This window comes from Sturnus vulgaris, chromosome 7 (genome assembly GCF_052056855.1).
Source record: "Sturnus vulgaris isolate bStuVul1 chromosome 7, bStuVul1.hap1, whole genome shotgun sequence".
NCBI lineage: Eukaryota > Metazoa > Chordata > Aves > Passeriformes > Sturnidae > Sturnus > Sturnus vulgaris.
This window is the reverse complement of record NC_142249.1, coordinates 14,968,487-14,994,648: the sequence shown is the minus strand read 5'-3', so window position 1 is coordinate 14,994,648 and position 26,162 is coordinate 14,968,487. Positions and strand designations below refer to the sequence as shown.

Sequence of the window (26,162 nt, the reverse complement as noted above, 5' to 3'; positions counted from 1 at the left end):
TGAAGGAAAAAAAAAAACCTTCATGATAATTAATAAACTGAGTGCTAAGCATAGTTATAGAAAAAATGTTTCCTTTTCCACCACAAGAGCTTCAGAGTCTTGATCACATGATGCTACTTCAGTGCATCTGTATTCCCACAGGAATGGCAGAATTAGCAAATGGCTAATTTCTGCTACTAATAAAACACTTATCTTTTCTGCTTCATTATCAGATAGTTGAAGTAATTTTGTCTTGGGTTTGGCTTTTTTTTCCTTTGATTTTTTTGTTTGTTTTAGGGTTTTTTGCTTGCTTTTTCGCTTAGTTTTGTTTCTCAATCAAGTGAGGGAACTTGCTACAATTACCATGAAATAATTTCAAAGCTACTTCACATATGCTCAAAACATGCATCTGAATTTTTTTAGTCAGTGCAGCAAAACCAAAACATTTGGAAGATGCTTAAAAAAGGCTTTATCAAGAGAACTACAGTGAAGACTCGGTAACACACCTCAGCTATTTAAAGCATCTTTGATATCATGCACAGATATTTGTATCCGAGTTATGAAAAATTTAAGGATATTGCAACCTTTGAAATCTTTAGAGAATAAACTGCAACAGAACATTTACACATTTAGAACTCTAGAACTAAGCAGTCATTTAAAAGAATACATCTTAGACATAGTCCTAATAATGGCTAGAAAAACCAGAAAACAAGTCAAAAGACAGAGGCATAAAATCTCCATAAAAATGTTTTTATTCCTTATCAGAAGGGACCAGTTGTAAAAAGAGGATCTATTGTGAGCTTTTAAACAAAAGAAACCAGTAATCCTCCTAATTATCAAAGACACCAGGGTATCCTGTTCCAGGGAGAAGACAGCTATCAAGCCCCTCTCCTTGCCCTCTTGCAGCACAGGGAAGTTAGTTTTCAGCAAGAGGCTAAACAAATTATACTGAGAAATGCTACTCCGAAGCAGCTGTCCAAGGGCCAGTGTTTTCCCCTGTTCCACATCAGTCTTCACCCTCACTTTTCATTTTCTTTTTTTTCTTCTTCTTTTTCTCTGTATTCTGCAAACAAACAAACGTTGCCATGAACAAAGCATAAGGAAGAGCAAAGCAACACGTGTAGCTAGGCAACAGGGCTTCCAGCCCAAGCATCACCCCAGCTGCCTGCTCAGCAGAGCACAACCCAAGCCATGTCCCTCCTCAGCTGCTGAGTGCACTGGCTGCTCACAGGGGCAGGGGGGCTGTGCCACGCTGTCACAGCTCAGCACTGCCCTCAGGCCCTGCAGCTGATATGCACACAGGGCAGAAAATGTAACCCTGTGTTAAGAACAGATCTTCACAACTGAGAAAACAGCTGGGTTTGGTCCCATCTGCTAGAAGATATCAAATCAGCAGGTACAGCCTCTGCTCCCCACAAGTCCCAAAGTGGAGACAGATGCCTGTCCTTGGCACCAAGGTACACTCTTCCCACTAGAAAAGATGCAAAGAGGAGAAGACTAGAGCTGGGGGCAGGCAGAGGACAGGAGGGGAATGGAGGCATTGCAGTCACAAACTTTGCAGATCTTATTTTGTAATGCAAATCGTCTTGAACATGACATTGACAGATATCACAAAATAAAGTTACTAGTACAAAACTATTTGCACGCTGTGGAGTACACATGTAAGAATTTCTCCCCACCCCTCACTCTATGTTTTGGAGAGAACACATTCCCCAAAAGAATCAGGCAGCTGTGCAATTCTACCTCACCTCAACTACAGGGCTGGTGGGCAGTTCCTCACTCAGTATCTCTTCTTCTTCAGCTTGCTTTTCCTTATCCTTTTTCTTTTTCTTCTTTTTAACAGGTTCACCATCTTCTACTGCTGTCCCTTCTGTACCAGAGGAAGGACAAAAATGACAGGCAGGTTGTCAGTTATTAAGAGTGCAAAAGCAAAAGCTATGAGGCATCAGAAGATGCAATGACTCCTATTTACCCTCTGCCTTGCCCTTACCTGCAGAACTACTCCCTGCTGTAATCAAAACACACAGCTACTTAAGACATGAGTGACAGTGTTCAGACTGCGCTATTCACCTCTTCTGGCAAATGCACATCACACTATTCCTATATGCTGCTCCCAGAGTTTAAAGCAAGCTTGCATGTTTTCATTTGTTTGCCAAATTACCTTCAAGTACTCGATCAGAAAAGAGACCATCCACAGTTTGGCAAATATTTTTACAAGCCACACATGAGCAGCAAACGGACTCTAAATCCCGCCTTAGAAATACATTTAGTCAGCAGTAGCTCGTTCACAACTGATTTCTCTATCTTGATGATGGAAATTTGTTAAGAAACAGACCAGTTTTCTTTACTGTTTAGATCGGCAAACACAAAGATCTCAATGCAACTTCAAGCATTTAATGCAGAAACACTCCCCTATCCTGGACAACAGGAATTATTTATAATATTATTTATATAAGCTGAGGGTAACATCAACCCAGGGGAAGATTTACTAATGACCTTAGAGTTACTTGTCAGAACTATTAATCAACAGCTGCCCTATCTAATCACAGTGGTAATGGAACTGTGATTTACCACTCACTTCCTAGAATACATCCCACAGTCTTAGGAATCTCAAGGTAAAGAAACCAAGAAATCATTACCAAGTTGACAGCCTATGCAGCAGCCAGGCTGTTACTGGAGCACACCCAAGTCAAATTTATTTGCACAGCTGAGTTAGTGCTGAATACCAAGTTTCACGCAGTACTCATGACTAAGTTCATGATGTAGCAACCACTGTCCTTCAGCAGCTACAAAACTGATGCTGAAACCAGTGGTGTTTGTGGCATGTATAGCTGCTACTGGAGGTATGACTCAAGACATTTTCTCACCATGTGTCCCCCAGGAAAGAATCAATTTCATTTTCAAGAACACTCACTCACCACTTACAAAATGAACAAGCTCAATTACAAAAAAAAGACCCAAACCACATAACGTCCTAACATCTTGTACTTTGCCACAAGTTTAGTTCCTCAAGCCAGAAGAAGGATTATATGAGTCAAAAATACATTTCAAACTCTGCCTCCAACATTAGCTTCAGATAAAAAAAGTTGGCTTCAGGGTAAAAAATTTCTAGACACGTCTACAGAAGAATACAGCCAACTAACACATGCAGTTTTCTGACATTAAAAAACATACCAGAAACAAAAGAGCAAAAGATTCTAGATAAAAAAACCTGGTAAATATAACTTTGAGTGGATTCTGCAATATACAAAATTCACAGAGAACAGTCTGCGAGCATAAGGCATTCAAAACAGGTATAAAAATAAGTGTCCTCACCTCCCTATGTATGACATGGGGAAATAAAAAGTAGCTGAAAAATAAGCATCAACTATATCAAAGCCACACTGTATAACAGAAGCATACACATTGTATTTTGCTATGCTACATGGATTAGTAAGATATGCCTTTCCAAGAAAAACGCCGGGTGGTAACCTTGAAAAAATAATTTGTTGTTATTACCCTACATGTCATCAAGTCTGACACACCAGGCAGTGGAACCTGTCACAATTTACGGTGCAGATGATGCACTGGACACTCACAGGCATTGTCACTTCTCACAGCAAGCAGCAGACCCCTCCCTGAAGATTCCAGCTGCTGCCTTCTAGCAAAGCTCATCACAAGACTTCACATATTTGTACCTAGCCAGAATGAGGACAAAGGCTCCAGGGGTGCTGGCCTCTTCCCTCTAGGTGCAATACTTCTAAGTCAATCAAGGCCAGTGGGGGTTTCTTTGTGATACACAGCAGCTGACAAGGAAAGCAGTAGCTCTGATTGAGGCACAGAAGCACAGAAAGCAGCACCCTGAAGAGCAGTTTGACTGATGGCCCTGTGAGTGCTGGACATCACCAGCAGTAGTTCCACTCACCCATTTTCCACCATTTTTGTCAAAGCTTTTACACACAAGCCTGATGTACATCCTCTAGACAATGCTCCCCACATACAGAATAAAGTCACACTGCCTATCAGTAAGGGCACTCTGTCAAGCTGTTCTATTGTATCTTGCAGAGTTCACTCCATTAATGCCATTAATTCAAGATATTTCTCTTTTCAGGAGATACCTTCCCGAGTCACTAACTGCTACCATATCCTGATGCTAAATGCAAGCTGAAGGCTTCCCTGGGGGCACTGGCTAGCCCTGCTGGTGGTATGCATTCTGTTTGGCCACATCCAACTTCAAAGACCACAGTCACAAAAACATCTGCCCTACTTCCCTTCATCAACATGAAAACAGGTTTTAACAGACAGCTCCTGAAGTGGATTGTAACTTGTTTCAGGCACTAATCCTTCCACACCTCAACCTCCAACCCCCTGCCAGTTCCCACTCGAAGTACTGCCATTCATGCACCCCAAACAGGGAGAGAAAAAACACCACAAATCTCATCTTGCAGTAACACTTACACGTTGGGCTGGCAAAATGCAAAATACTGTCCCCCTTTACAACAGATATTAAAAGCAATGGTTTGACCAAAACTTTTCAGTGGCTGCTTCCCAGCTCCTTCCTGTCCTTTATCTTCCTCTTGTAATACAAACCAAATAAAAATTTCTGGCTGAAGAATGCCTTTTTTTCTGGGACTACTTTTCTACCACCCCCATTTTTTATGCAGCTGCACAAACAGCATGGGGAAGGAGGGGGCAGAAACTTCTTTCACAACACACTGTCTCGATGTGTTATCTCTGACCAGGCAAAAGCTGAATAGAGCACTGCAGCAAAAAACAACAGAGCCAAGAACAGCAGACATTTAAGGCTCACATGCATATTCAAGTGGACATGCAACATAAATCTTAAAGCTGGAACCTCCTCTGCACTCTTCTGTGTATTATATGACTTGCTGAACTCCTCAACCTTCTAGGACCACCAAGTCCCCACTAGCACACTCTGCAGTCATGGAAATCATGCTGGAAAACAGCAAGGCTATGGTCTGTCTAGCAGGTGCCAGGGAAATCCACGTACCTATGCTGGGTACTCAAATATAATTTGAAATGCGAGGCAATGCTATTTTCAAGGGTACAAGAGGACAGGTTGAAGGGATTAATTCTGCACAGAGGTGACATAAGATAAATTCTGGAAACATTTCTTCTGTATTCTGAAGCAACTGGCATAGTTAGCACTAATGCCCGAGTAGTCAAATAAAATGACTCAGCTGATACAAAGAACTGGGAAAAAGCAGGAGCTAGTTATTAATGATATATTTGAAGAATGACCCATATTTCAAGGGAAAAAAAAGCAACACATCTGAAGCTTGTACTTCAGGTTTGGGGAAATCTGAAAAACAACCAGTCAAACAGCACAGATTTCAGTAGTCCACAAGTATTCTGGACACTACCTCCAGCTCAAGGATACCTGCTAAGCTCCACCCAACTCCCAATCTGGAAATAAAGTAAATGAAGCAAACACAAGCAGGCTTGTGTATAAGAGCACCAACCACTGAATAATATAACTATGCACAGAAATATCCTCCTCAAAATACAAAAGAGCAGACTGGAAGTCCATGTAATGTATTTCACCTGTAATGAGCTCCTGCTGGGTGAGATGTCAACACTTGCTTTGATAATGCAGGGGAAGCCCGAGGGAACAATTCTGGCTATAGCAAGGGAAGTTAGTTCAAAAGCAGTACCTGTGAGAACACCCACATTCTCCAAAAGCAAATGGGCAAAGTTCAAGTCTCCAAAGTACTCATGTCCTTTTCTCATTATTTAAGTGCAAGAGAACAAGCTGGGGCTCAGATCTCAGCTTTACAGCACAAAGGATTCCCCTTCCCTCCAGTGTAACTTTACTTTTCAGCTATGCTTAGATTCCTGCAAGTTGGTCCCTCCATGTACACAGGCATCATGAACCAAGTAGTGTCTGGAATGATCACACCTCCCATCACCTGAGCATGAAGAGGTGTTGAACCAGCATATCCACACTCTGATCCCCCAGAACAGAGCAGCAGAGAAGGCAGAAAGAGAAGGCTCTGACAGCCCTCACCTGCTGCAGACACGGGTAGTTGGCAAAACATGTGAGTAGTCCATGCCCAGATCTGGCTCTGGATCTCCGGAAGTGACTTTAAGTCACCTTCTTTTTCCCCATTTTTTCCCCTCCCAAGTTAAACACTGGCGAGAACAGAGTGTTTCTTAAAATGAACCATAATGTTAAACTAGATTATTTTGCAGTCACAGTTCAAAATATTCCTTCACAGAGTAACTTATCAGAGAAGGAAAGAGCAACTGTGTCCATAGTTCAGTTTTAGCTCCCCAGAGAATAACAATTGTTCATACATTACGTAAATTCAGACGGAAAATTCCAAGTGTCATTTTCACGTCAAATTCTGACCTTTTTATATGTTGAAACGTGCCAGAAAACACTTCTAGACAGAATAAAATAGTATTCTTGAAAGAAAATAGGGCATGTTCTGGTTTTACAGAGAGCAGATTTCCTGTCTTCTAAATACTAAATACAAATCTGCTGAGCAAGACATTCTGCAAGAATATGAGTAGAGTTTTGTTTTTAAATGTTCTTATACACTTACAACTGCTTGTAGTCTTGACTGCAGTCTGGTCAATCTATAAAGGATCATTACCTTTTTTAAATACACTGTCATTCCCAAGGAGAATACCCAAGTATTGTGGCTGGCTGTAAATGCTAAAACCCAACTGCACAATGCAACCAGTGACATGGCAGCAGCACAGGTACAGCAACCAACCTTTCATCTCTGCTTTGAACTTCTTGGCTTTCACTGCAACCTCTGTGTCCTGTTCATCCACCTCCTGAATTTTGCGCTTCTTGGAAACAACAGGAAGTGTAGAGTCACCAGAGGGGTCATAAACTTTTACTTCACTGTAATGAAGAAAAAAGTCAGTTTATGTATTAAGAAGAGCAAACCTTCAGGTAAGACCCTGCAGTTGAACATAAACTTTCCAACACAACCTACCAAGAATATCTGAAAATCAATCTTGCTCAGCTAACAAAGCATCTACAGATAGTGAGGTCCTCCCTCCAATACACAGTGCCTTTATCAGTAATCATGACTAGGGAAGAGATACTCCACAAAGTACAACAGTCTGATCTGAAAAGAAAACACCAGTTAACCAAGAGTTTGATCCTGGTTTATACCTGTACAAGGCTCAACAGAGCACTTGAATTACCCATTACATTGATTTCTCTGATGGTGAAAGCCTATCCAGCATAGCCATATGGTCATAAGCACACAACTTCCCACCATTTGCTGTATCACTGTATTGTATTTGGTATATTACCCTAGGGGTAATAATACATATACACACACACACACACACACACACACACACACACACAAAGCATTAGAAGTAGCTTTGCTTCTGCTTTTTCTACACTGCCTCTCCACCATTATACCGAGAGGGCAAACTTACAAGGCAGGGTTATGTTATGGCTCATTGCTGTACAACCTGTATCACTGAATTTATGGGACATTCAAACATCTAATCTGTGTCTGAAACTGCCTCTTCTCAGTTATTCCATGCTCGTTTGTTCAGTCCCAAACTCCTCTACAGGCTCTAGAGGACCAGCCACCCTGAAATCCCGTGCTCTTTAACTGGAACTTGTAAGGGGCAACTGAATCATCAAATAGCAATGAAGAAGTTCTTTTCTTACTCAGAACAGAATTCCTACTGAAGAAAAAAGGAGCTTTAAAACACAGAGTCTAGAATATTTCCTCCCCAGTCACATAATCAACTTTTCTGAAATCTGAAGTAGCTACCTGGCACAGGTTATTAAAGCAACTGAAGCTGAGTGCCTGGGCTGGGAAGCATGTCACAATGCCAGCAGACAGTACCATCAACTCATCCTCTAAACATGGGAGATTATTCTTATGGTATTAAAACTGCATATTGGTTTAAAGAAATTGATTATGCAGCCTTTTGCAAAAGGTGCACTCTGCTTCAGTTAAACCAAAGTGAGCTCTCACTGGCTTCCTTGTCATTGCCATAGTACAGCTAAATAAAAACAAAACACTGAAACCAAAACCACAAAAGCATAAATAAGACAAATATAGCATCTCTTGTATCTTTGTTGGAAAGCATACAGAAATATTTCACTTGAACCTCATCTCTAAAAACTAACTCGCATTAACTTCTGATACATTACTTTGATTTAGCTATTCATACAAAATCCACATTTCCACAGAAGACCAAGGTTTTTGCCCATCTCCTTAAAGCACCATTTTAGCCCTTCTAACATGCCCATGCAGTACTGCCATTTTTGTACTACAAGGACAATTTGATAAGTACTGAGTTAGTTTTCCTTTTAGGCAGCCAGACTATGCCAGACAGCCAGGAACTATCTTCAGATTCTCCCCAAGCCTAGACATGTTTGCAAAGAATGTCTAACAGCAGAAACATGTCCTGGCAGGAGTTCATGATTCCTCATTTCAAGAGGTCAAACCCCAGAATCTACGTTGTCTCCTTAACAACCTCCTCCCTCAGCTCCTGCCATGCCCTGATGCTTCATTTGCTGACTGACACTGTCTGCAAAAGCTGCTCCGGAAATCACAGCCGTCACTACGCTTGGAAATGCCTGGCATACGGAAATAGAAGTTACAGCTAGACTCCAGAAAGATGTTTGGGGGCTGCAGATGGGTGCAACAGTGCTTTTTTTTTTCCTCTCAGAATGAGCAGAGCCCTGGTCTTGCCGAGCTCTTGCCCTCTCTACACCAAAGGCTCAGCAAAATAAGCAGGCCAAGCTAAGGAAGAAGCCTGCAACCAAATTAAGCAATAAACCCACATGTCACAGTGCAGACTAAGAATACCTTGTTTAAATCCTCAGATGTTCAGCTGCCCCAGTTGCAATTTACAGTGTCACTTTGGGTACCAGAAACTGTTTTAACAGTGTCCACAGTACATAAAGACCTTATCTATTGCTTAAGACCTGTTACTTCTAAGACTTAAACAAGAAGATGAAGCTTTGCTCAGAACAAGTGGTGCCTGTTTTTTTCCTTTTTTTGAGAATAAGATGGTTAAGTAGGTCTCTAGGATAGCTTCCATGTCAAAGAAATTAATTCAAGTTCTGATTTTCTCAAAATTATTTCACTGGGAATTGTAATTAAAGGTGCTATACAATAACACCCTGCTTTTTGGGGTACTGCTAGTAGCACCTAAAGTACCAGCTATCTGATGATGTCAGTAATTTACTATCATAAAATCCGGGAAAAAGGAAAATTTTATTAGCAACAGAACTTATTATCAATGTTTAAAAAGCATAGGAAATGTTTTCTGGATCTTAGGTCAACTCAGCCCACAACCAAAGAGCTTTTCAGAAACAAAAACATGGAGTTATTTTTACTCAGCCAAGCTGAAAGGAAAAACTATTCACCTCTTGTTTTGATACTTGTCTGTCTTGGCCAAGGCTTTTCCAGTGCCACTTATTCTTCTTATCTACAACAAAGATTTAGATAGGAAAAACAAATTACTCATAAGGAAAAGAATTCACAGCACAAGTTATTCAGCTCTTGAATTAAAAAATGGAAAGACAGACATATATTGTGGGTCAAGCTCTTGTGTACCTGCACCAGTTTTACACCTGAGTGTAGAGTAGTGACGTGGAATATAACTGAGGTGAGGAAAGCTGAGGTGAGAATGGCCTTCCTAATGCTGCTCTTCAAGAGCCCAATTCAAGTAAGGGGAATCTACTACTGTACCAAACATAAAACAGTCAGATGACATAACATCCAAATTCACAAAAGCAGCTCAAATTTGTGCACTTCTTTTCTTTGGCAAGAATAACTGCATGTCAGGGTAGGTATCACCCTACAGCTGGCATAAAGCCACCCTTAAAGCGACGACACAGGCCCAAAACTAGATTAAAATGTGTACTTGTCAGGTGACTGGTTCGTCTTTTAGTGTTAACATGTCTCCTTGCCTTTGTTCTGATGGGTTGTTTCACTTTCCAGGAAGAGAGTGGGCAGGTTTTTCTGGATTTTTCTTTTCTGTTCTAGTGGTGCCAGTACTAGAGCACTGGCATCAGATCTAGACTGGAAGGCTGAACCTACGTATCATTCACAAGATCACATGCAGCAGGCATGCCACCTGAAAGAAGAAAGGGTCCCTATGTACTCCCAGCACACTGTGCTGATGGCAACATGGAACAGCAGGTGTGGAGAGCCAGGATATGCATCAGGTGGAAGGAGGGCAGTGCAGCAATTTGCAGACTATCATCTTGCTTTAGCTACAGAGAAAGCTCCCTAAGACTAAGCACCACCACATTCTGTCCAGATTCCAGGAGCCAGGGTGAAAAAAAATATTGGCACAAATACTCCTTCTAAGATAAAGAAAAAGAAGCTATGAAGCCATAATTGCAATTCATAGAGATGCAGGTAATGGAAAGGTATGATCTTATTAATCTTGTTCACTACCAAGATTTTTCAGTATAATGCAAATAAATATAACCCTGTAAACAAGAAGAAGCAGACACACAAATGCCTGCAGCCAACTTACACACTCAGCCAAAGCTGGGAGAAACTACAGGGTAAGAGTAACACGCTACTGAGTGAGAAGAGTCAAAAAGCAGTGTCAGAAAATCATACCCTCAACAAGAATGACAGCTTCATGCAGCTCTCTGCAAGACTTACCCCTCTCTCTTCCAAAAGCCTCAGTCTCGTCTCTACTTTTAGTCTGTTCTCAGCTCCCATTTCAGCACTGGTGTTCTCTCCAAGGGCATCATAACGAATAGTCAAGGCAGTCTTTGCTGCCAGCATTCGAGAAATCTGGAAAAGCCAAAAATAATATTAAATGCTAAGACTTAACATAAGGCAATGATTCACTCTGATCTGGAAACCATACCCACATACAAAAGAACAAAGTAACCATTTACTAGCAATGTTTAGTCCAAAAAATAATTAGCAACTCGATCTTTCAACACTGAAATACTGTTAATGTACCACCTTATTTCCTTGATAAATAGAGGGAAACATCTGAGACAGCAAGTCAGTTATACATATCCTACTCTACCCCAACCTTTAGATTAGGTTAGTCTGAGGTGTAATATCCAGCTTTCTCCACAATTCAAACACATTCATACACCTGCATTATGAAAGACTTAATGCTTATTAAGACCAAGCTGTAAATAACTTTAGTACAAAACCAGTCCAATTTTCAAGCAAGACTAAAGCCTTTAACACTGTAGTTTACTATCACATAGAAGAAAAGAGTAACACACCCCTTGAGAGAGCCAGTGTTACATCTTAACTCAGCAGGAATACACTTGTTATTGCTCAGGTATGTCAAATGGACAATGCTATTCCCTTTTTTGAACAGGAATGAATGATATTCAAAGATTTGTAGGACAGTGGTATTTTCCATGTCATCACAAAGCAATACAGTAAAGCAAGCCATGGAAAGAGCCTCACTGTGAAGTTCAAGCCATCTTGAAGCTCTAGATATTCATGCCCTGGAAAAAGCCAAGCTAGTAAAGAACTATGCAATTTACCTTTCCTTTATTTTTGGTATTGCTTTGTCCCACCAGGGAGGCGTGATAGATAAGGCCAAACTTAGGTGTGTCCCTTTTAGTCTTCAGTGCTCTGAAGAGTGCCTTCTCAGCACCCAGTAACTGAACTGTTGAAGCTGGATGCTTTGCAAGATTCAGGAGGGAACCTAGAAAGAGGTGACACAGCAAGAGTGATTTGTCAGAGGAGCAGCTAGGCTAGATTCCTGCTTTTGCATAGTGTAAGAAGCTCAGATCCATCTTATTTTCAGGAGGACTGTTTCCCTTTGTTTCCTGAAGAACAGGTAAACTGTCTTGGTTTGATTTGAGCATCAGGAAAGAAGGCTCACTCAGTAAAACATATTCCACTGGAATAATGCCTATTCTCAACAGTCTGACAGCAAGAACATTTTATCACAGAACTGCAGCACAAATAGCTGACATAACAACTCTCCCTTGAACCAGTCTGACTATAAATGCCCAACGTTGGATTTTTGTGGAGGCTCAAGGCTCTGCCACTGAGGCTGTAACACTTCAGCCCTGGAAGTGCAAGAGCAGGAAAGGAGAAACACCCCTCTATGTTTATGGTGAGATGTGCCTCCCTCCCACAGGCCTTTGCAGGCACATGTTAGTGTCTTGTATTCTACTGGTTTGTACAGTTTTTCCACCCCCATTCACCTTGGATGTACCCTTTCTGGAATGTTCTTCCTTTCTTTGATGCCCCATTGGCTATGTTTTGCCACATTGCCCCACCCCTGTTATCCTATTGGTTCCCTTGGTTGGCTGTCCCTCCTCTGCACCACTTTCCCCTGTCCCTATTGGACCCTCAGACCCACATCTTTCATCCCATATTTAACCCTGTGCCCTCAACCCAGTTTTGTCTTTGTCTGGACTCTCTTCAAAACCCAATAAACCTTCCCTTGGATTTCCATACAGAGACCTGTCCTTTGCCTGCTTCATCAGCCAGTTTTTATTTTAGCAAGCGTGCTCTGGGCTCTGAAAGCATAGGTTGCTCGCAGAGGAACCCACTGAAGTGCACCACTTCAATTTTTTACCTTGGAAGTGCCTGAACTATCAGCAGCAGGCTCAGTAAGTGTCTCAGAAGAGGTAGTGACTTATGTTGCCCTCATATTCCAAAAAGAATTCAGGCCAACTGAGAATTTCATCATCACAGACTACTACCAAGCTCATGCTGGTATTCTCAAGATTCCCGAAGTGCTACCTTCGCCCCATTTACCACGATATATTCACCAGGCCATACATAACGCTTTTAGCTGGCCAGCTTCAGAGAAAACCTCATGAGGTCATCTAAGATTTATTTACATTGATCACTGCAACCCACCTGCATGAGCAATGAGCCTTGCTCCCACCAGTTCTCCCACCATGACAGTGAGATTGGGAGCAATGGCCATCATTCTGTTCTTCAGGTAGTCATAGAGCTGGGTCCGATACTCAGAGATTTCAATCACCTGGCACAGACAGAGTTTGGTTACAGTATCAGTATCAGACGACCAAAAATAATAAGAGATAAATATACTGACAGGAGGAAATGCTGAGAATTCCAAGGTAGAAGACTAACAAATTGCAAAATGCAAACAGCCAAGAGGCAGAGTTACAGGAAGCTTTATATAGGGCATATTCCCAGAGCAGAGCTACATTCACAAAGTATATTGGATCCGTTCTGCTTATTCCCTTATGCAACTTATTTTCTCAACAAAACTCCTGATAAAGGAGCTGACAACATGCCAAACACAGTGAAGCAGAACATAAATACTTAGCAAGGACATTTTCTTTAGGACAAAACCCTGGAATATTCAGTTTTGACATAAATCTTTGCCACCACTCTCTTGATATGGGATACACGCTCTTTTCTTGTTCCATGCAAATATACACAATTAGAACGCACATTAAAAAAAGCAGCCTGGTCTAGACCAAGAACAGGAACTCCTAACCCTGCCACTCCCTGGTAAAGTCACAAAGAGATCCAACTGGCACAAATGAATTCAGAGGATGTTTGTTCACACACAGCCCAGATGAGAGCAGGGTAGAACTCCTACTTCTTTTGGGGCTTCAGTGGTCCATTTTTAATCCAGGGTTTATCACCTAGCTTCCACAGTGACAGATTAAAAAGAGGCTATGCAATGCTATTATCTCAAATACTTAAAAAGTACAATGATGGCAAAATTCCTCCCAAAATTAAGACTGCCACTTTCAGAAGGTCTTGTGCAGACATGGACAGCCTGAGATGGCTCAGATGAGGTAGTGACTGTGCACCCTCATGTCTGAACATCAGGAGAGCAACAATACAGGAATCATCACTGCCATCTCAAGTGTCAGCACTGCCCTGGGAAAAGCTCTCCTTGGCAGAAGTGGCTCTGAAACAGCTAAAATAGAGTCCTACTCCTATCCATGTGTACATACCTGATCACAGAGATGGATTATGTTGTTTATGTCTTCTTCTGATACTTCTGTCCCCATGGAAATCTCAGCAGCAGCCTTCACATCCTCCTCGATCTCCTCTGGTAGGATGTCAGAAACATCAGAGGAAGCAAAATTGCTTCTGTCTCCTGTGGGGGACAGATGAAAGCATGTTTGTGCTGGGGGCGAGATGAACTAGTAAAAAAAGCACAGAAACAGATGAAGATAAAAGGCCAAAATAAAAACAGTGAGTCAAGTCTGCCATCACGGTATTCCAAATTCCTAAAATATATGTCAGCGTCCTGACTTTATGTTTATACCAGCCAGGAATGGTTGGAAATATTAAATTTGAAACTAGAAAAAAAAAACCAGAAAGCCTATACTACATACTTCACCTTTTCAGTAGCTGGTTGCTGCAAAATTTTCAGTGTCAATATTACAAGAAAAGAATTCCAGGAAGCAGTCACTTACCACTAAACAGATCTATTTCATTGTTTCTGCAACTGGGGTAAAAAACTCCCTTAAAACCACAAGTCTCTGTCTGGACTGCAAATTTCATTATCACAAAAAAATCAACCAAGAAAAAAAACCCAACCAACCAACCAACCAAAAAAACAATACAAAGCACACGAGCCCAAGAGGGGAGGCAAAATATAGTAGTAACTCTTTCTGCTCTTATGAGTAGTTCTAGTAGTTGTCGTCTTCACATTCAGAGACAGGCAACACTTCTCTTTACATCTGTTTATTAGGAACTAATTTTCAAACTAGTCTTCTGACTAATTGTGCTTCTAAGATGTGTTGGTGGTCCATGAAGGACTGGTTGGTGATGTGGCATTAATTTTCACTTAAGCTTCCAAATGGCAAATTGCACTAAGATCCAGATGCAAACACGCCCTCCGTGTGCCCTGCTGCCGAGGGCAGCATTGCTCAGGGTGATGAGCAGCTGGGTGAGCAGTGAGTGGGTCTCACACCGTGCTCACCGCCATGCCCCAGGCTCGGCTGCCTCAGTACTCACCGACTTTGCGCACACATTTACAGTACATGAGGTTATCTGTGATGATTTTGCCCAGCTCAGGGAAGTGCCAGCCGTACCACTCCCGGCAGCGCATGATGTAGTTATTCAGTTCTTTGTCCAGGTCATCGAGAAGCGCTAGAAGAAAGAAGGATGGAGTTCTTTTTCTAAAAGGGCAACCTAAAAATGTGGTACTCTCAACCAAACCAATTTAAACAGTGTAAAGGGAAATTACCTGAAGTATTTCACTCTATAAATACCAGAATAAACCAATATTTGGTTTACAGTACTAGAAGTGTTTACTTTTTAGAGAACTGCATAATACTGGGCACAATACTATAGAAATGTTAGAATTCCTATGAGTGGGTCTCAGTGATAAAACTTTGAGGCCAATCTTGGACAAACTCCCTAACAGCTGCAAAGCACATTCCCTCCTAAAAGAAGCACAGCAGCCAGTTACCCTTCCTCTTAGTCAGCCAAAATGCTACACACAAACTGATGTAAAATGTAGCCATCCAATTAACTTTGAGGAAAAAAGGTTTTAATAGTAACAAACTGATCTTGTAGTCCATTACTTGATTTTAAAAAGCAAGCCCTTTAGTTGCTTTTATAATATAAATGTACCAAATACAAAGCCAGCAGGCTCACCATTTACTAGATATGACAAATAACCAGATTTATAGTTTATTAGAGCACCTACAGCATATATTGCTAGAGAGCCTTGAGGTTAAAATATTTCCTGCTAATGCAATACCAACATTCCCATCTGTTGCCTCAGTGGTAGTGACGAAGGAACTGAATTACATCATTAATTTCAGTTTAACTATGTTTCATCATTGGCAACAGTCTGGGAATTAATATTCCAAACAGGATTGCTCATCACTGCTTCACAGCAAGTGTGCAGATTACGATGTGTGTGTCTTCAAGTAAAAACAAGGAATGGGCTTGCCTAGCTACTTTAACAATTTCAGTCTGTTTTTCATTTAGAAAGCAAGGAGACAGAACGCAGCATTACACACCGCAGTGTGTTTCACAGGCCTAACATAGGAGTCTATTCCTACATTGCCCTCTATGCAAGACACCACCTAAATGATGGGTCAGAAATTGTGGGGCCCATTCTCCCAGCATCACTCAGAAGAGAAGCATGTTGGGAAGGAAAGCCCTCAGAGGACTGAACTAACACTGCCTGTAGTTCAGCTGATTTCTAGGCTAAGAGAAAGTGCACGCCAGTTTATTGTATTGCCCGAAAAATGTTCCTGCTTGTGGAAAACCCTAGTGAGAAAACACACTTTATGCCTAGCTGAACATCAGTGCCCAATTTACTAAGACATCCTAGGAGGAAGTTGACAGCAATACTTTTCTTTTTAGTCAATGTACAGGAGTCAGCTATCCTAAGCCAAATCCATTAATAATTTAAGCTTTAAACATACTTACAAATTGCCTGGATAATCATGGTATCTACTTTGTCTGGGCTGAATTTCAGCTTGTACCGGGAAAGGCTGAGGAGACACAAATACAGCTTCATCAGCATCCTGACATCCTGCTGCAGAATATGCCTCACCTGTTCCTTTTTAACATGAATACAGTTGTCCACAGGCTCATTGAACCCAAGCTCAGTTTTGTGCCACTGACTGCTCTCAGCTGTGGCTATAAGCCACACTGACACAAACTTCATAACAGCCCTGACATGTTTCCCTCCCATACCCTGTGACCGGGGTGAAAGGGAAAGTAAAGGTTATTTGTACCACCTGCAGCAGACTGAACACGAGTGCTGTGGCAGGAAATTAACTGTCTCTTGGTTTTTCTGCATGGTTCCCTACAAAATGTATTTGTCAACAGCACTTCCAGTTGGGCAGCAGCTGGAGGCAATCCACAAAACTGCACCTCCCTAGCAGCAAATGCCAGCAACACTAATGTGAAGCAACAAAATAAACCTCCTGGAACAGATTCTCACTGTCTGAGAAAGCCCATTACCATCTGGCTTTATGTAATGTTAACAATTTCTCTGTATGCTACAGTGAAAGACACTTGGTATCCATGAGGATTTGCATCTTAAAACGCCTTTTCCAAAATTAATGTCCATTTTCTAAACAAACAAACTTTTAAGGAATTAGCTACAGCAAAGCATTTCTCTAACTTGCCAATGGCTTCTGACAGGACAAGCTCATACCAGAATATGGATTTAAAAGTTACTTGCTAATGGATGCTTGATCCCATGTTAATCCAACAACATTGTATTTAACTACTACTCCACTAAATCTAAAAAGCAGCAAGAACAAGGTGGGAAGAACAACTCTGCCTTTAATACTTGCATTATCTAAGATATGGGTATTCATTCAATTAATCATCAAATTGTGGTCTCCACCTTGTCTCTTAGTGGCAATGGAGCTTTAAAAGACTCCCTTGACTGCTCCAGACACATTCCAGATGAAATCCTGAAGTATAAAGCATGAAAAGGAAAGCTACCAGCTTCCACTTGGGTGAAGATGAAGCCTTTTCCTAAGGGGTGGGTGCTAACTGCAAAGCCCTTCCTTGGTGAAACAAGATTTCAGATACCAAAGTATCTTGACTTACAGACTATGAGACCATGCCACATACTCAGAGACATTTCAAGCAGCACAGTACAAATAGGGACACAGAAGTGGGGCAGACAGGATGAAACAGAGCTGTTGTAGGAACTCACCTGTGTGCCAGACCCAGGCACATAGCTGCCATCTCTCGAGAAGGGAGGCCTGTTATGAGCCCTTCAACCTGTGAGCGAATTCCTCTCATCAGCTCTGTAACCATTGGGCTGTGTATACAACTCAAATTCAGCTTCTCCTGCAGTGTGGAAATCAATGGTTCAAAGTCAGGCACATTTCTCTGCAGTCCTTCTTCCAGCAGCTTTACATCATTATAACTGGTTTTCCCACTGCAACTCCATGATCACACAAGTTTCATCCATTTTTGATGCTCAGGGTAGTAACATTCCCAGTTCCCCACACAGATAATATTCCACCTAATTTATAATTAATGCTCTATCTGCTATGTAGAATATTCAACTTAAGATTCAAGATTTTGAAGTTTACTAGAAACAGTTTGGCCACAGAAAGAAAATTCAGAGGTAGAGGGTTGGGGGCTTCGTCTTTTTTAGAGAACAAGACTGAATAATTAGTTCAAAGTCCTTGCTGTTATTCACTTTAACATTGAACCCTCATTTTGCAGCCTACAGTCTCCTAAGAAAGCCTGAGGAGGTTGTCAGAACAAAGTTCAGTGGAACAGGGAGCAATTGGACATGAGATGGGAAACTTGACACCTAGGAGACACTGGAAAAGGCAGTCCACCTCCAGTGAACCTCTTTCTTCCTTTGGCAGGCCAGGACCACGGGGTGTGCACAGCTGCCTGCACACTGAGGAAGGCACAACAATGCCCCCTCTCAACACAACAATAAATCACCATCCTACTGTTGCTGCATCTGTTAGGGAGGAATATGTGTCTGCCGAGCTCAAGTTTTTTGGTTGGTTCCTCCCCTCACTCTTTTACTGGATTGAATCATTAGGAAAATTAATTTCTTTACTTGCTGGGTTTATAACCAATATTTAAGAGAGAAATCAAGCAAACCTGAAGAGCTTAGTGCATTCTTACCATATCACTGACCTGTGTATTCAAGACATCTTCCCTGTACACATACTGGGATTAACTATCCTTTACGCTGCAAACACAGCGCTGGCAGTGTAATCCATTGCCAGTAACTGCAAAATCTCTGCAATCTGACTACAGCACTTCAGCAGCATGAGACAAAAGGAAAAACAGCAAAATCAGTTATCACCTTTATGACACCTCCAAGTTTGGCATCTGCCACAGCCAACTGCTCATGGGCATCTTTTGCCACTATCTTCTTGAGAATCTTCTTCAAGTTCTTGCTGAGCTTGCCTTCTACAAGAGCTGTGGATGCTGTATGAAACAAAAAGACCAAAGATGCTGTTTCTTTCCCCTCCTAAAACCTGCAAAAATATTACTCCTAACTTCATGTATTTATTTTAAATGTCCACAGTAGCTCTAGTCTGAGCTGCAATACTACTTCACCATGCAATAAATAAAAATCAAAATAGAAGAAAATTATATACCTCCTCCTCTGAGGGTCTAAATTAAAAACCCTTCTCTCAGTTGCCTCTCCTTTCTCCATATGTTTTCAGTTCTATTTTTGCCAATTCTGTTTCAGGATCCCTACAAACAGTGTGCCATATGCTTTAGATACATGTTTAACATTTCCAACGGCAAGGTTATATGGGACTATTTTGTGTATCATTTAATTAACCAACCATTTGCCAGGTCCCTTAGGCAGCAACCATGATATCCTAAATTGAGTAATGGCTTATTTGCATTCTCTGATGATGATAATGTACTATCTAAAGCCCCAGGAATGGTGCCAAACTGGACAGTCAGACAGACCCTTTTAATACAGCATGCAGACAGGAGAATCTTTAAAGGATATTCTTCATTCTCAAATATTAATAGATTGTAAAAGCTTTACAATCCCACACAATATATTTTAAGCAGGCACTTATACAACTCTCATTGAGGGTCAGCTCTGTGCTCCACTGAACTTCTGTGATTGATACATCTTCAATGCAGTAACAGAGCAGCAGCCAGTGATTTTTGGTTTCCAGAACCTAATGACATGCAAGAGTAAAATCAAAGTGCTGTGCTGGGTTTCCTCTCAACCCTTCTGCAAGGCAGATAATTCTCCACCCTGCAAGCTGGACAATAGCAACTAAGCCCCTTGAAACTGTTACATACACAGTCTTCCCTTCAAAATAAATGAGCCATAAGCAGTCTGAACCTCTCCATTTCACAGGTAAGTCAACTTGAAGCAAAATAGTAGAAGGTTTTGGATGTTTTCGTTGTTGTTTTTTTTTTTTTTTAACAGCCTAACTATACGTGAACTGAATCCAAAGCTATGCAAAAGCGACAAAACCAAAAAAAAATATGCCATGGAGAGGAATGTACAACAGCTTCAATCTCAGCTCTTTCACTTGCATCTCATATTTGATGGTTGTCTCCATTCTTGCTTGCTTCCTTTAAAAGCTATCCCTACTGCATCAGAATATGAAGAACTGCTCTTTAATTATAAACGTGACCTAGAACATTCACCTACTGAAGTCATACAGCACATTCAGCAGTAATTGTCACAGCATTTCTGAATTATTGCCTAGAATTCCTACCATTTCTGTTTAAACCAGACCACACATCAAGCATTTAAGTATAGAATTAGTAAAAATTATTGAATATAAGGCTTTCTATTTTGCTTAAACTCCTGAACTTAAGGAGAACACAGACCTTTTTTAGGCTGAAAATCACAGGCATAACATGTGTCCATAAAACCCAGGCTGTAATAGTGAATGTTCTCTAATACCTGTCTGTTGTCTCAGTGGTAGTGACGAATTGTTGACTCAAATCAGTGATATTCAGCTTCAAGAAGAATCCATCATTGACAACAGACAGGCTACATGTATCAATCACAACTTACATGGTGCTCATTTGTAAGCTGATTAAAAATATACACTGAAGGAAAAAACTACTTTATTACATCTTTACTGCACTATAGAACTGGATAGGTGACCTCATAACCATCAAAAGCAGCTCACTTTAAAAAACCTATAATTTCAAAGCTAAGAAAAGAAAAAGAGCATGAACACAGGTAAGCAATGAGTGAACTAGTGCATGGCAGAGATTTGATCTTTTTTGCAATAACAGTGTTAACTCACTTACCAGCAAGTGCTTCTGTTGTGTCCTGAAATTTTTCAAAGTGTTTCAGCTTTACTCTACAGAAATAAAACAGAAGTGTGTAAACAAGTGTACATAAACCACATGCTAGAACCATCTTCTCTTTTTTCTGCCCCTGCAACTACAACTCCTCTCTTTCCCTTGGGCTTCAAGACAGCAGAGATCAATATGCAGACCTTCAAAAAGGACTGAGAGCACTAAACTGGCCAACTGAGTCTGGTGTGACTTTTCAGCTGGGTCCCACAGCAGTTATATAAAGGAAAAAGATATTTTGATTTGGTATTTCTTGGACTAACAACACCAGAAAACCTAATCCTCCCTTTTTGCTTTGTAGTTCATATTTAAAGACAGACATCATCTATTTAAATTTCAACACTGCACCCTGATTGACTGATGATAGCATCTTCCTACTCATCTTCAAAAGGAAATGTTCTGCCTCTGTGGAATGCAGAGCCTGCACAGCTCAGATTTAACATGCTTTTCAACCAAATGCATCTTCAAAGACTTTAAATTTGAACTGATTCATTGCCCATGAATCCTCAAGTCCTCCCCTGTAATTAGATGTTAGAATACAAGTTTTGAGCTGAGCTTAAGACAAACAACAAAAATTTCTTTCATGCCCTAAGTGCTGACCAGAGCCAAGAATCATCTGAACAGTGTTTAACCACACTGTGTCAGATCCTTAGGCACAGCTTCCCTCTACCCCTCACACAGGCTGTGGTGTTGATAATATAGTTACAGTTAAGAAGTTATCTCAATCCAGTAAATTCCTTGTCAGGGACAGGCATTTAACTAATCCAGCCCTGATTAACCAGTGCTCTTTGTGAGTCAAGTATCTGCAAAGGAAGCAAGGTCACAGATAAAGCTGAATACTTGAGTTAAGCATTTGCAGATCCCAACAAAAGCTTCAGGCTTATACTGATGCCTTCTCAGAAAGGCAAAAGAGGAATTATTTTTATCAGAGTAGAGATCCCATTAAGAGCCACATCCTGTATAATAAGTGGCCAATATGATGTCTCCAGGAGAAGATTAACCACACTACAACCCGGCAGATGTGGGATATTCTGGTCTCTGCTCTAAGTACTGTTACAGAGCAAGACAAATATTAAAGGCATAGCTCATTCAGATGCATCCATTATAATCAAAGCTGGTAAGAAATCTTCCAATAAAAACACCAGATAGAGTTGGAAGGAATCCACCACTGTCCCCAGCTTTAGGGCAATTTGCTAGAAACGCCAGCTTGATCAGTGGACACTGCAATCTGTGCAACTCTGCAGTGGTGCTAACTCTCACTGATGGCATGGGCAGCAACACTAGTTCTCAATTCACAGTGATTTTACATAGTTCCATCTGGATTAAGCTTTAGTTTTCCCAAAAGAATTTCCTGTGAGCACAAAACTCTGTCATTTCACTGACACTTCCAGCATTACAAGCCTGGATGTTCTTGTCAAAGCACCCACATGGCTGCAAAATATTGTTCAATTTTTTGCTTTGGTGACACATGTTAATGACTTCTGCTGCTTAATTACACTGTAAGCTATGTCTTTCACTTTGATATTCCATTGTAAGCGTCTCAGAGTATCTAACTTCACGCCATCATTGCTCACAGCTTTTACAATCCTGAAACCCAAAAATCAATACTTCATTCTGAACCTCAGCTGTGTGTAACTACAGGCAGCCTTCCTGTAGTCTTTCCACAAGCTACACTGCTATCCCCACTGCTTACATTTTGTTTGCTTTTTCAGGAGTTTCAAATTCTTTCCACAGACTGTCAACTTCTTGAAGCTTTTTTTCATTCAGAACCTGTAGGAAAAAAAAACACAACACAAACTGGATTTAGGTCACTTTTGAACACTCTTCAACCCAGGAAACCTGAAACATTTACAGTGTATCCAAACACTTCACAGTAGTTAGCACTGATTGAGTTAAACTCAACTTCAGTGATTTCTGTTTTCACCATACTCTCTCAGAAGCTTTACCCTACTAAGAGGCAATAGTGAACATTTTTACTTTCACCTGAATTACAGAAGTTCTTCAATAATGGCTGTCCCCTCCTGGACCTGGCACATTAAAGCAAAACCCTCTTCTTCTTTATCAAAATTGAGCTTGCTCCATCTCCTCTACAAGACTCACTCATAACCACAGTGACACAAACTCAAATTTGCCACTGCTTTGGAAAAATAAAACATCTGGGAAACCTAACAGAAAGCAGTGACCTCCCAAGTTATTTTCATTAATCAGAGCTAACCCAAACAATAAAGAAAACATCCCTGTAAAGAAGAGTCATCACCACAACTTGGTCATCAACGGAGCAAAGAATTATCTAAGAGGCAGCAATGGCTTAATCTCATCTCTGTACACAGGGAACCCCCTCAGCTTCTAAAAACACAAGATTAACACTTACACTCCCGGAGCCTATATACATTTCTCAAAATACAGAGTGCACAGCAAATTCCCAGAAAATTCCTCAGGGGAGCAGTCAAGATCTTTATATCTCACTCAATAGTCTTGTGGTTTTGCCCCCACAATGCAAATGCAATACAATTGCAATTTAACTCAGTGTAGAAATCATTCCTGGTATTATGAATTTTGCTCCCAGATTTTTAAACCCTGGTTGAAGGAGATTGTATTTTTTTAAACTCAATTAGTAGCTGAGCAAATAAATATAGTAATTTATTTCCTACGTGACTGTGAGGAACAGAAAAACCTTGGGGCAACTTTTCCTTTCCTCAGCCAGATGATTCTTTTCCTCCAGTTCATCTTTCCTACATGAAGGCCTACAGAGTTTTCAGCCTCTATAAACAGACATGGGCACAAAGAGAAAATTAAAGACATAGAAACCGCTAAAATCAAGACTGTTAGCATATAAAAATCACATCTATGAATAATTTGTCCTTCAAGACAGTAACATTGATTAGAAAGTCCTCCAAGATCTAGAACATGACTGTATCCCGTTTGCCCTTACTGCCTGGGGGAACAACACCTGCAAGGGAACACGTGAGAGCTGCACAGATTCCCAAAGACAATTCTTGATCACCAAGGCCTAAAGACAGAACACAGTTATGCTGGCAACAAACACTTGTGGTCACTGCTGGAAAGGGAAGGGGGTGACCATAACTGTCTCCAAGACTGAGAAATACAAAATCTGTCCAACCCTCAAGTAACTAAAAAACAAAGAACATGCCAACCCTCCAGCAGTGCCAGGCTTCAGGAACTGTTTTAGAAGGGAAATAAGTAGCTAAACTCTGCAGAGAACATTTCAATACAAAATGAAACCACAAGAATAAGAGCAATGCAAGGCTGCAGGTGAACAGCTGCACTGTCCAGGGAAGGAATGCTAGGTGATTGAGACCTTTTCCCTGTAGATGGGCACTGTGGCTGAGGCTTTGGCATTTCCAGCCTTGGCAGCTGCCATCAAAATCAGCAAGGAAAACCACAGCTTGTCTCAAAATACATACTTTAATAAAATACTACTGTGGGAAATGGAAGAGGCATAAAACTCGCAGAAAGCTGTGTAAAAGCAAATCTCACAAAATGAAAGAATGTTGAAGATGCAAGGTCAAGAAACAATAGGGCTATGAGCTCTGTAGAGACAGGCCTCAGGAAAATATGTTAAGCAAGATAGCAGAAATATGTAAGCTTAATAATGAAGCTTTATCTATTGTTTTAAGCTATTACAAGCAAGCATTGTTCAAAGCAAGATGCACATGCAGCTTTATTAATTGGCCTAAGCAAACGCTTGTAAGCTCTTAATATTATGCTGTTGGCTAGAAAGTTGTTAAAAGACTTTATAACACAAAGGACTTCATCTGCTGTTGTTAGCGGCTGAAGCTGTTTCCATCTCCCGTGCTTAACTCTGTAAAATAAGGCTGATGACTGTAATGGAATAAAGGCTCCAAGACAGCTGCTCCAGCAGTCCCATCCATTATTTGTGTTCATGTAAATATAAGAGAAAAAATATCCCAGGAACCAACATACTACTTCTGTTCATTTCCAGCAGTGAGCTTTCACTTCTCCAGCAGCCACACTGCACAGCCTTGACAGCCAGGCCCAGCTGCTGAGACCTGCAGCAAACACTGCAGCACCTCTGCAGAGACCTCCCTGCAGTTCTCTCTGTATGTCCCTCCTCCTACCTTTGCTTTACACCTACTCTACCTCCTGAAATTAAAATATTAAAATTTATATTAAAATATTGCCAGAACTGCATGGCTTCACCCCAATGAGGGGAAAAGGTTTCAGGGCAGAGGAAGGAAATATAGCGCTCCACAGAGCAGCAAGGGTGCAGTTCTGCTGCAGGCAAAGGAAATCAGAGCCTTCCTCTCTTTGCACCTGCACTCATGTTCGCACAAGCTAAACTCTAAGACTAAGCTGGAGGGGAAAAAATAAGGATATTGCGATCAAACTATGACAAAGGTGGTAAAACAGTACAGGAATCAACACTGGAGCAAGAGAAAAGCCAGACAACACGACACTGTAGCAGCTCTAGTTTAGGCTTGTTCAAAGCCCCAGGAAGCTGCAGTCCTGAGCCACCCGGTCAGGAGGCGGGCAAAACCCTGGGAAGGTGTCAAGGTGTCTGCTTCCCCCTCTAGGGGAGCGAGGTCGGGACACGGGAATCCCGCAGGGACCCTCACGTTCCCCGCGAACCCCGCCTTTGGGCACGCCCCGGCGGCGGCCCCGCACAGCCGGGAAGGCGCTGCCCGTCTCCCACGCGCCCCCTCACGCATCCGCGGGGCTCTGCTGGCCACGAGGGCACAGACAACACTCCCAAACCCGGGTGTCTCCACACACGCCGAAAGGGGCACGGCCGCGAGTGCACAACTTCCTACCAAACCCAGATCAGGAGCGGGGAGGAAGCGAGGGCCGCAGGTGATGCCCAGCAGGCACCGAGGAGCTCCCCTTCTGCCCGCCGAGCACCTCCAGCCTCCTCCAGCAGCCCCTTCCCCGAGCCTTCGCTTACAACGCAGCCCCTCTGCTCCCATCCTCGGCCCTGCTCGCTCCGCGCACGGGATGCGGGGACCCTCGCGCCCTCCTTCGCTCTCCCCCCCGCCCGTGTCTCCCCGTAATTCCCACCGCAGGCCCGACACGCTCCCCTTCGCCCTCCCTTTTGCTCTGCCGCAGGTCGGTGGCCACTGCTCGCCGGGCGAGAGCCACCGCGCCTCCGAGCCCCAGCGGCGCGGCTCACCTTGAAGATGGCGTAGCCAGCAGCGGTCTCGAACAGCACCAGCATCGCTGCGGCGGGCGGGGGGCGCCGCGTGCGCCGCCAGACCGGACCTCGCTGGAGCACGCGCGCGCCGCACAGCGGAACCGGAAGGAGAAGCGGCGGCGGCAGCGGAAGCGTGTGTGCGCGGGAAGCGGAAGTGGCAGAGCCGCCTTCCGCCCGCGAGCCACGTGGCGGGGCCGCGCCCGCGCCGCTCCCCGCCCTTTCTGCGGGTTGGAGCGCACTGACGCACGAACAGGCGGGAGGCCGAGAGGCGCCGGTGTGCCCCTGTGGCAAGTCACCCAAACTGCTGTCCCTTG

The 26,162-nt window shown here is 42.2% G+C and overlaps 1 protein-coding gene and 4 non-coding genes across 5 annotated transcripts; all 5 read right to left on the bottom strand.

The window, feature by feature from the left end:
* Positions 1-713: 713 nt before the first annotated feature.
* Positions 714-26,007, bottom strand: NOP58 (NOP58 ribonucleoprotein). Its single transcript, XM_014879483.2, has 15 exons — positions 25,828-26,007; positions 22,372-22,448; positions 20,631-20,683; positions 18,688-18,812; positions 17,563-17,699; positions 16,314-16,378; positions 14,883-15,017; positions 13,871-14,016; positions 12,792-12,918; positions 11,456-11,619; positions 10,599-10,733; positions 9,344-9,405; positions 6,702-6,835; positions 1,728-1,849; positions 714-1,042 (listed from the first exon to the last, which is right to left on the bottom strand). The coding sequence occupies exons 1-15, from the start codon at positions 25,870-25,872 to the stop codon at positions 986-988; spliced, it is 1,584 nt and encodes a 527-aa protein (XP_014734969.1). The 5' UTR covers positions 25,873-26,007; the 3' UTR covers positions 714-985.
* On the bottom strand, positions 12,543-12,628 carry LOC148223176 (small nucleolar RNA SNORD11). The gene has a single exon (XR_015804954.1). It is a non-coding gene; the product is annotated as a small nucleolar RNA SNORD11 (small nucleolar RNA).
* Positions 13,693-13,776, bottom strand: LOC148223175 (small nucleolar RNA SNORD11B). The gene has a single exon (XR_015804956.1). It is a non-coding gene; the product is annotated as a small nucleolar RNA SNORD11B (small nucleolar RNA).
* Positions 15,642-15,729, bottom strand: LOC148223174 (small nucleolar RNA SNORD70). Its single transcript, XR_015804960.1, has one exon. It is a non-coding gene; the product is annotated as a small nucleolar RNA SNORD70 (small nucleolar RNA).
* On the bottom strand, positions 20,275-20,363 carry LOC148223173 (small nucleolar RNA SNORD70). Its single transcript, XR_015804959.1, has one exon. It is a non-coding gene; the product is annotated as a small nucleolar RNA SNORD70 (small nucleolar RNA).
* Positions 26,008-26,162: the final 155 nt, after the last annotated feature.

What these genes read in the sequence shown, in the direction of transcription:
- NOP58 (XM_014879483.2), bottom strand. Translation starts at nt 25,872, where the DNA reads ATGCTGGTGCTGTTCGAGACCGCTGCTGGCTACGCCATCTTCAAG. An exon ending in AACTTGGAGGTGTCATAAAG is followed by an intron (nt 17,700 to 18,687) that starts GTGATAACTGAT and finishes TCCACACTGCAG; the next exon opens with GAGAAGCTGAATTTGAGTTG. An exon ending in GTTCAAAGCAGAGATGAAAG is followed by an intron (nt 1,850 to 6,701) that starts GTTGGTTGCTGT and finishes CCTCTGGTACAG; the next exon opens with AAGGGACAGCAGTAGAAGAT.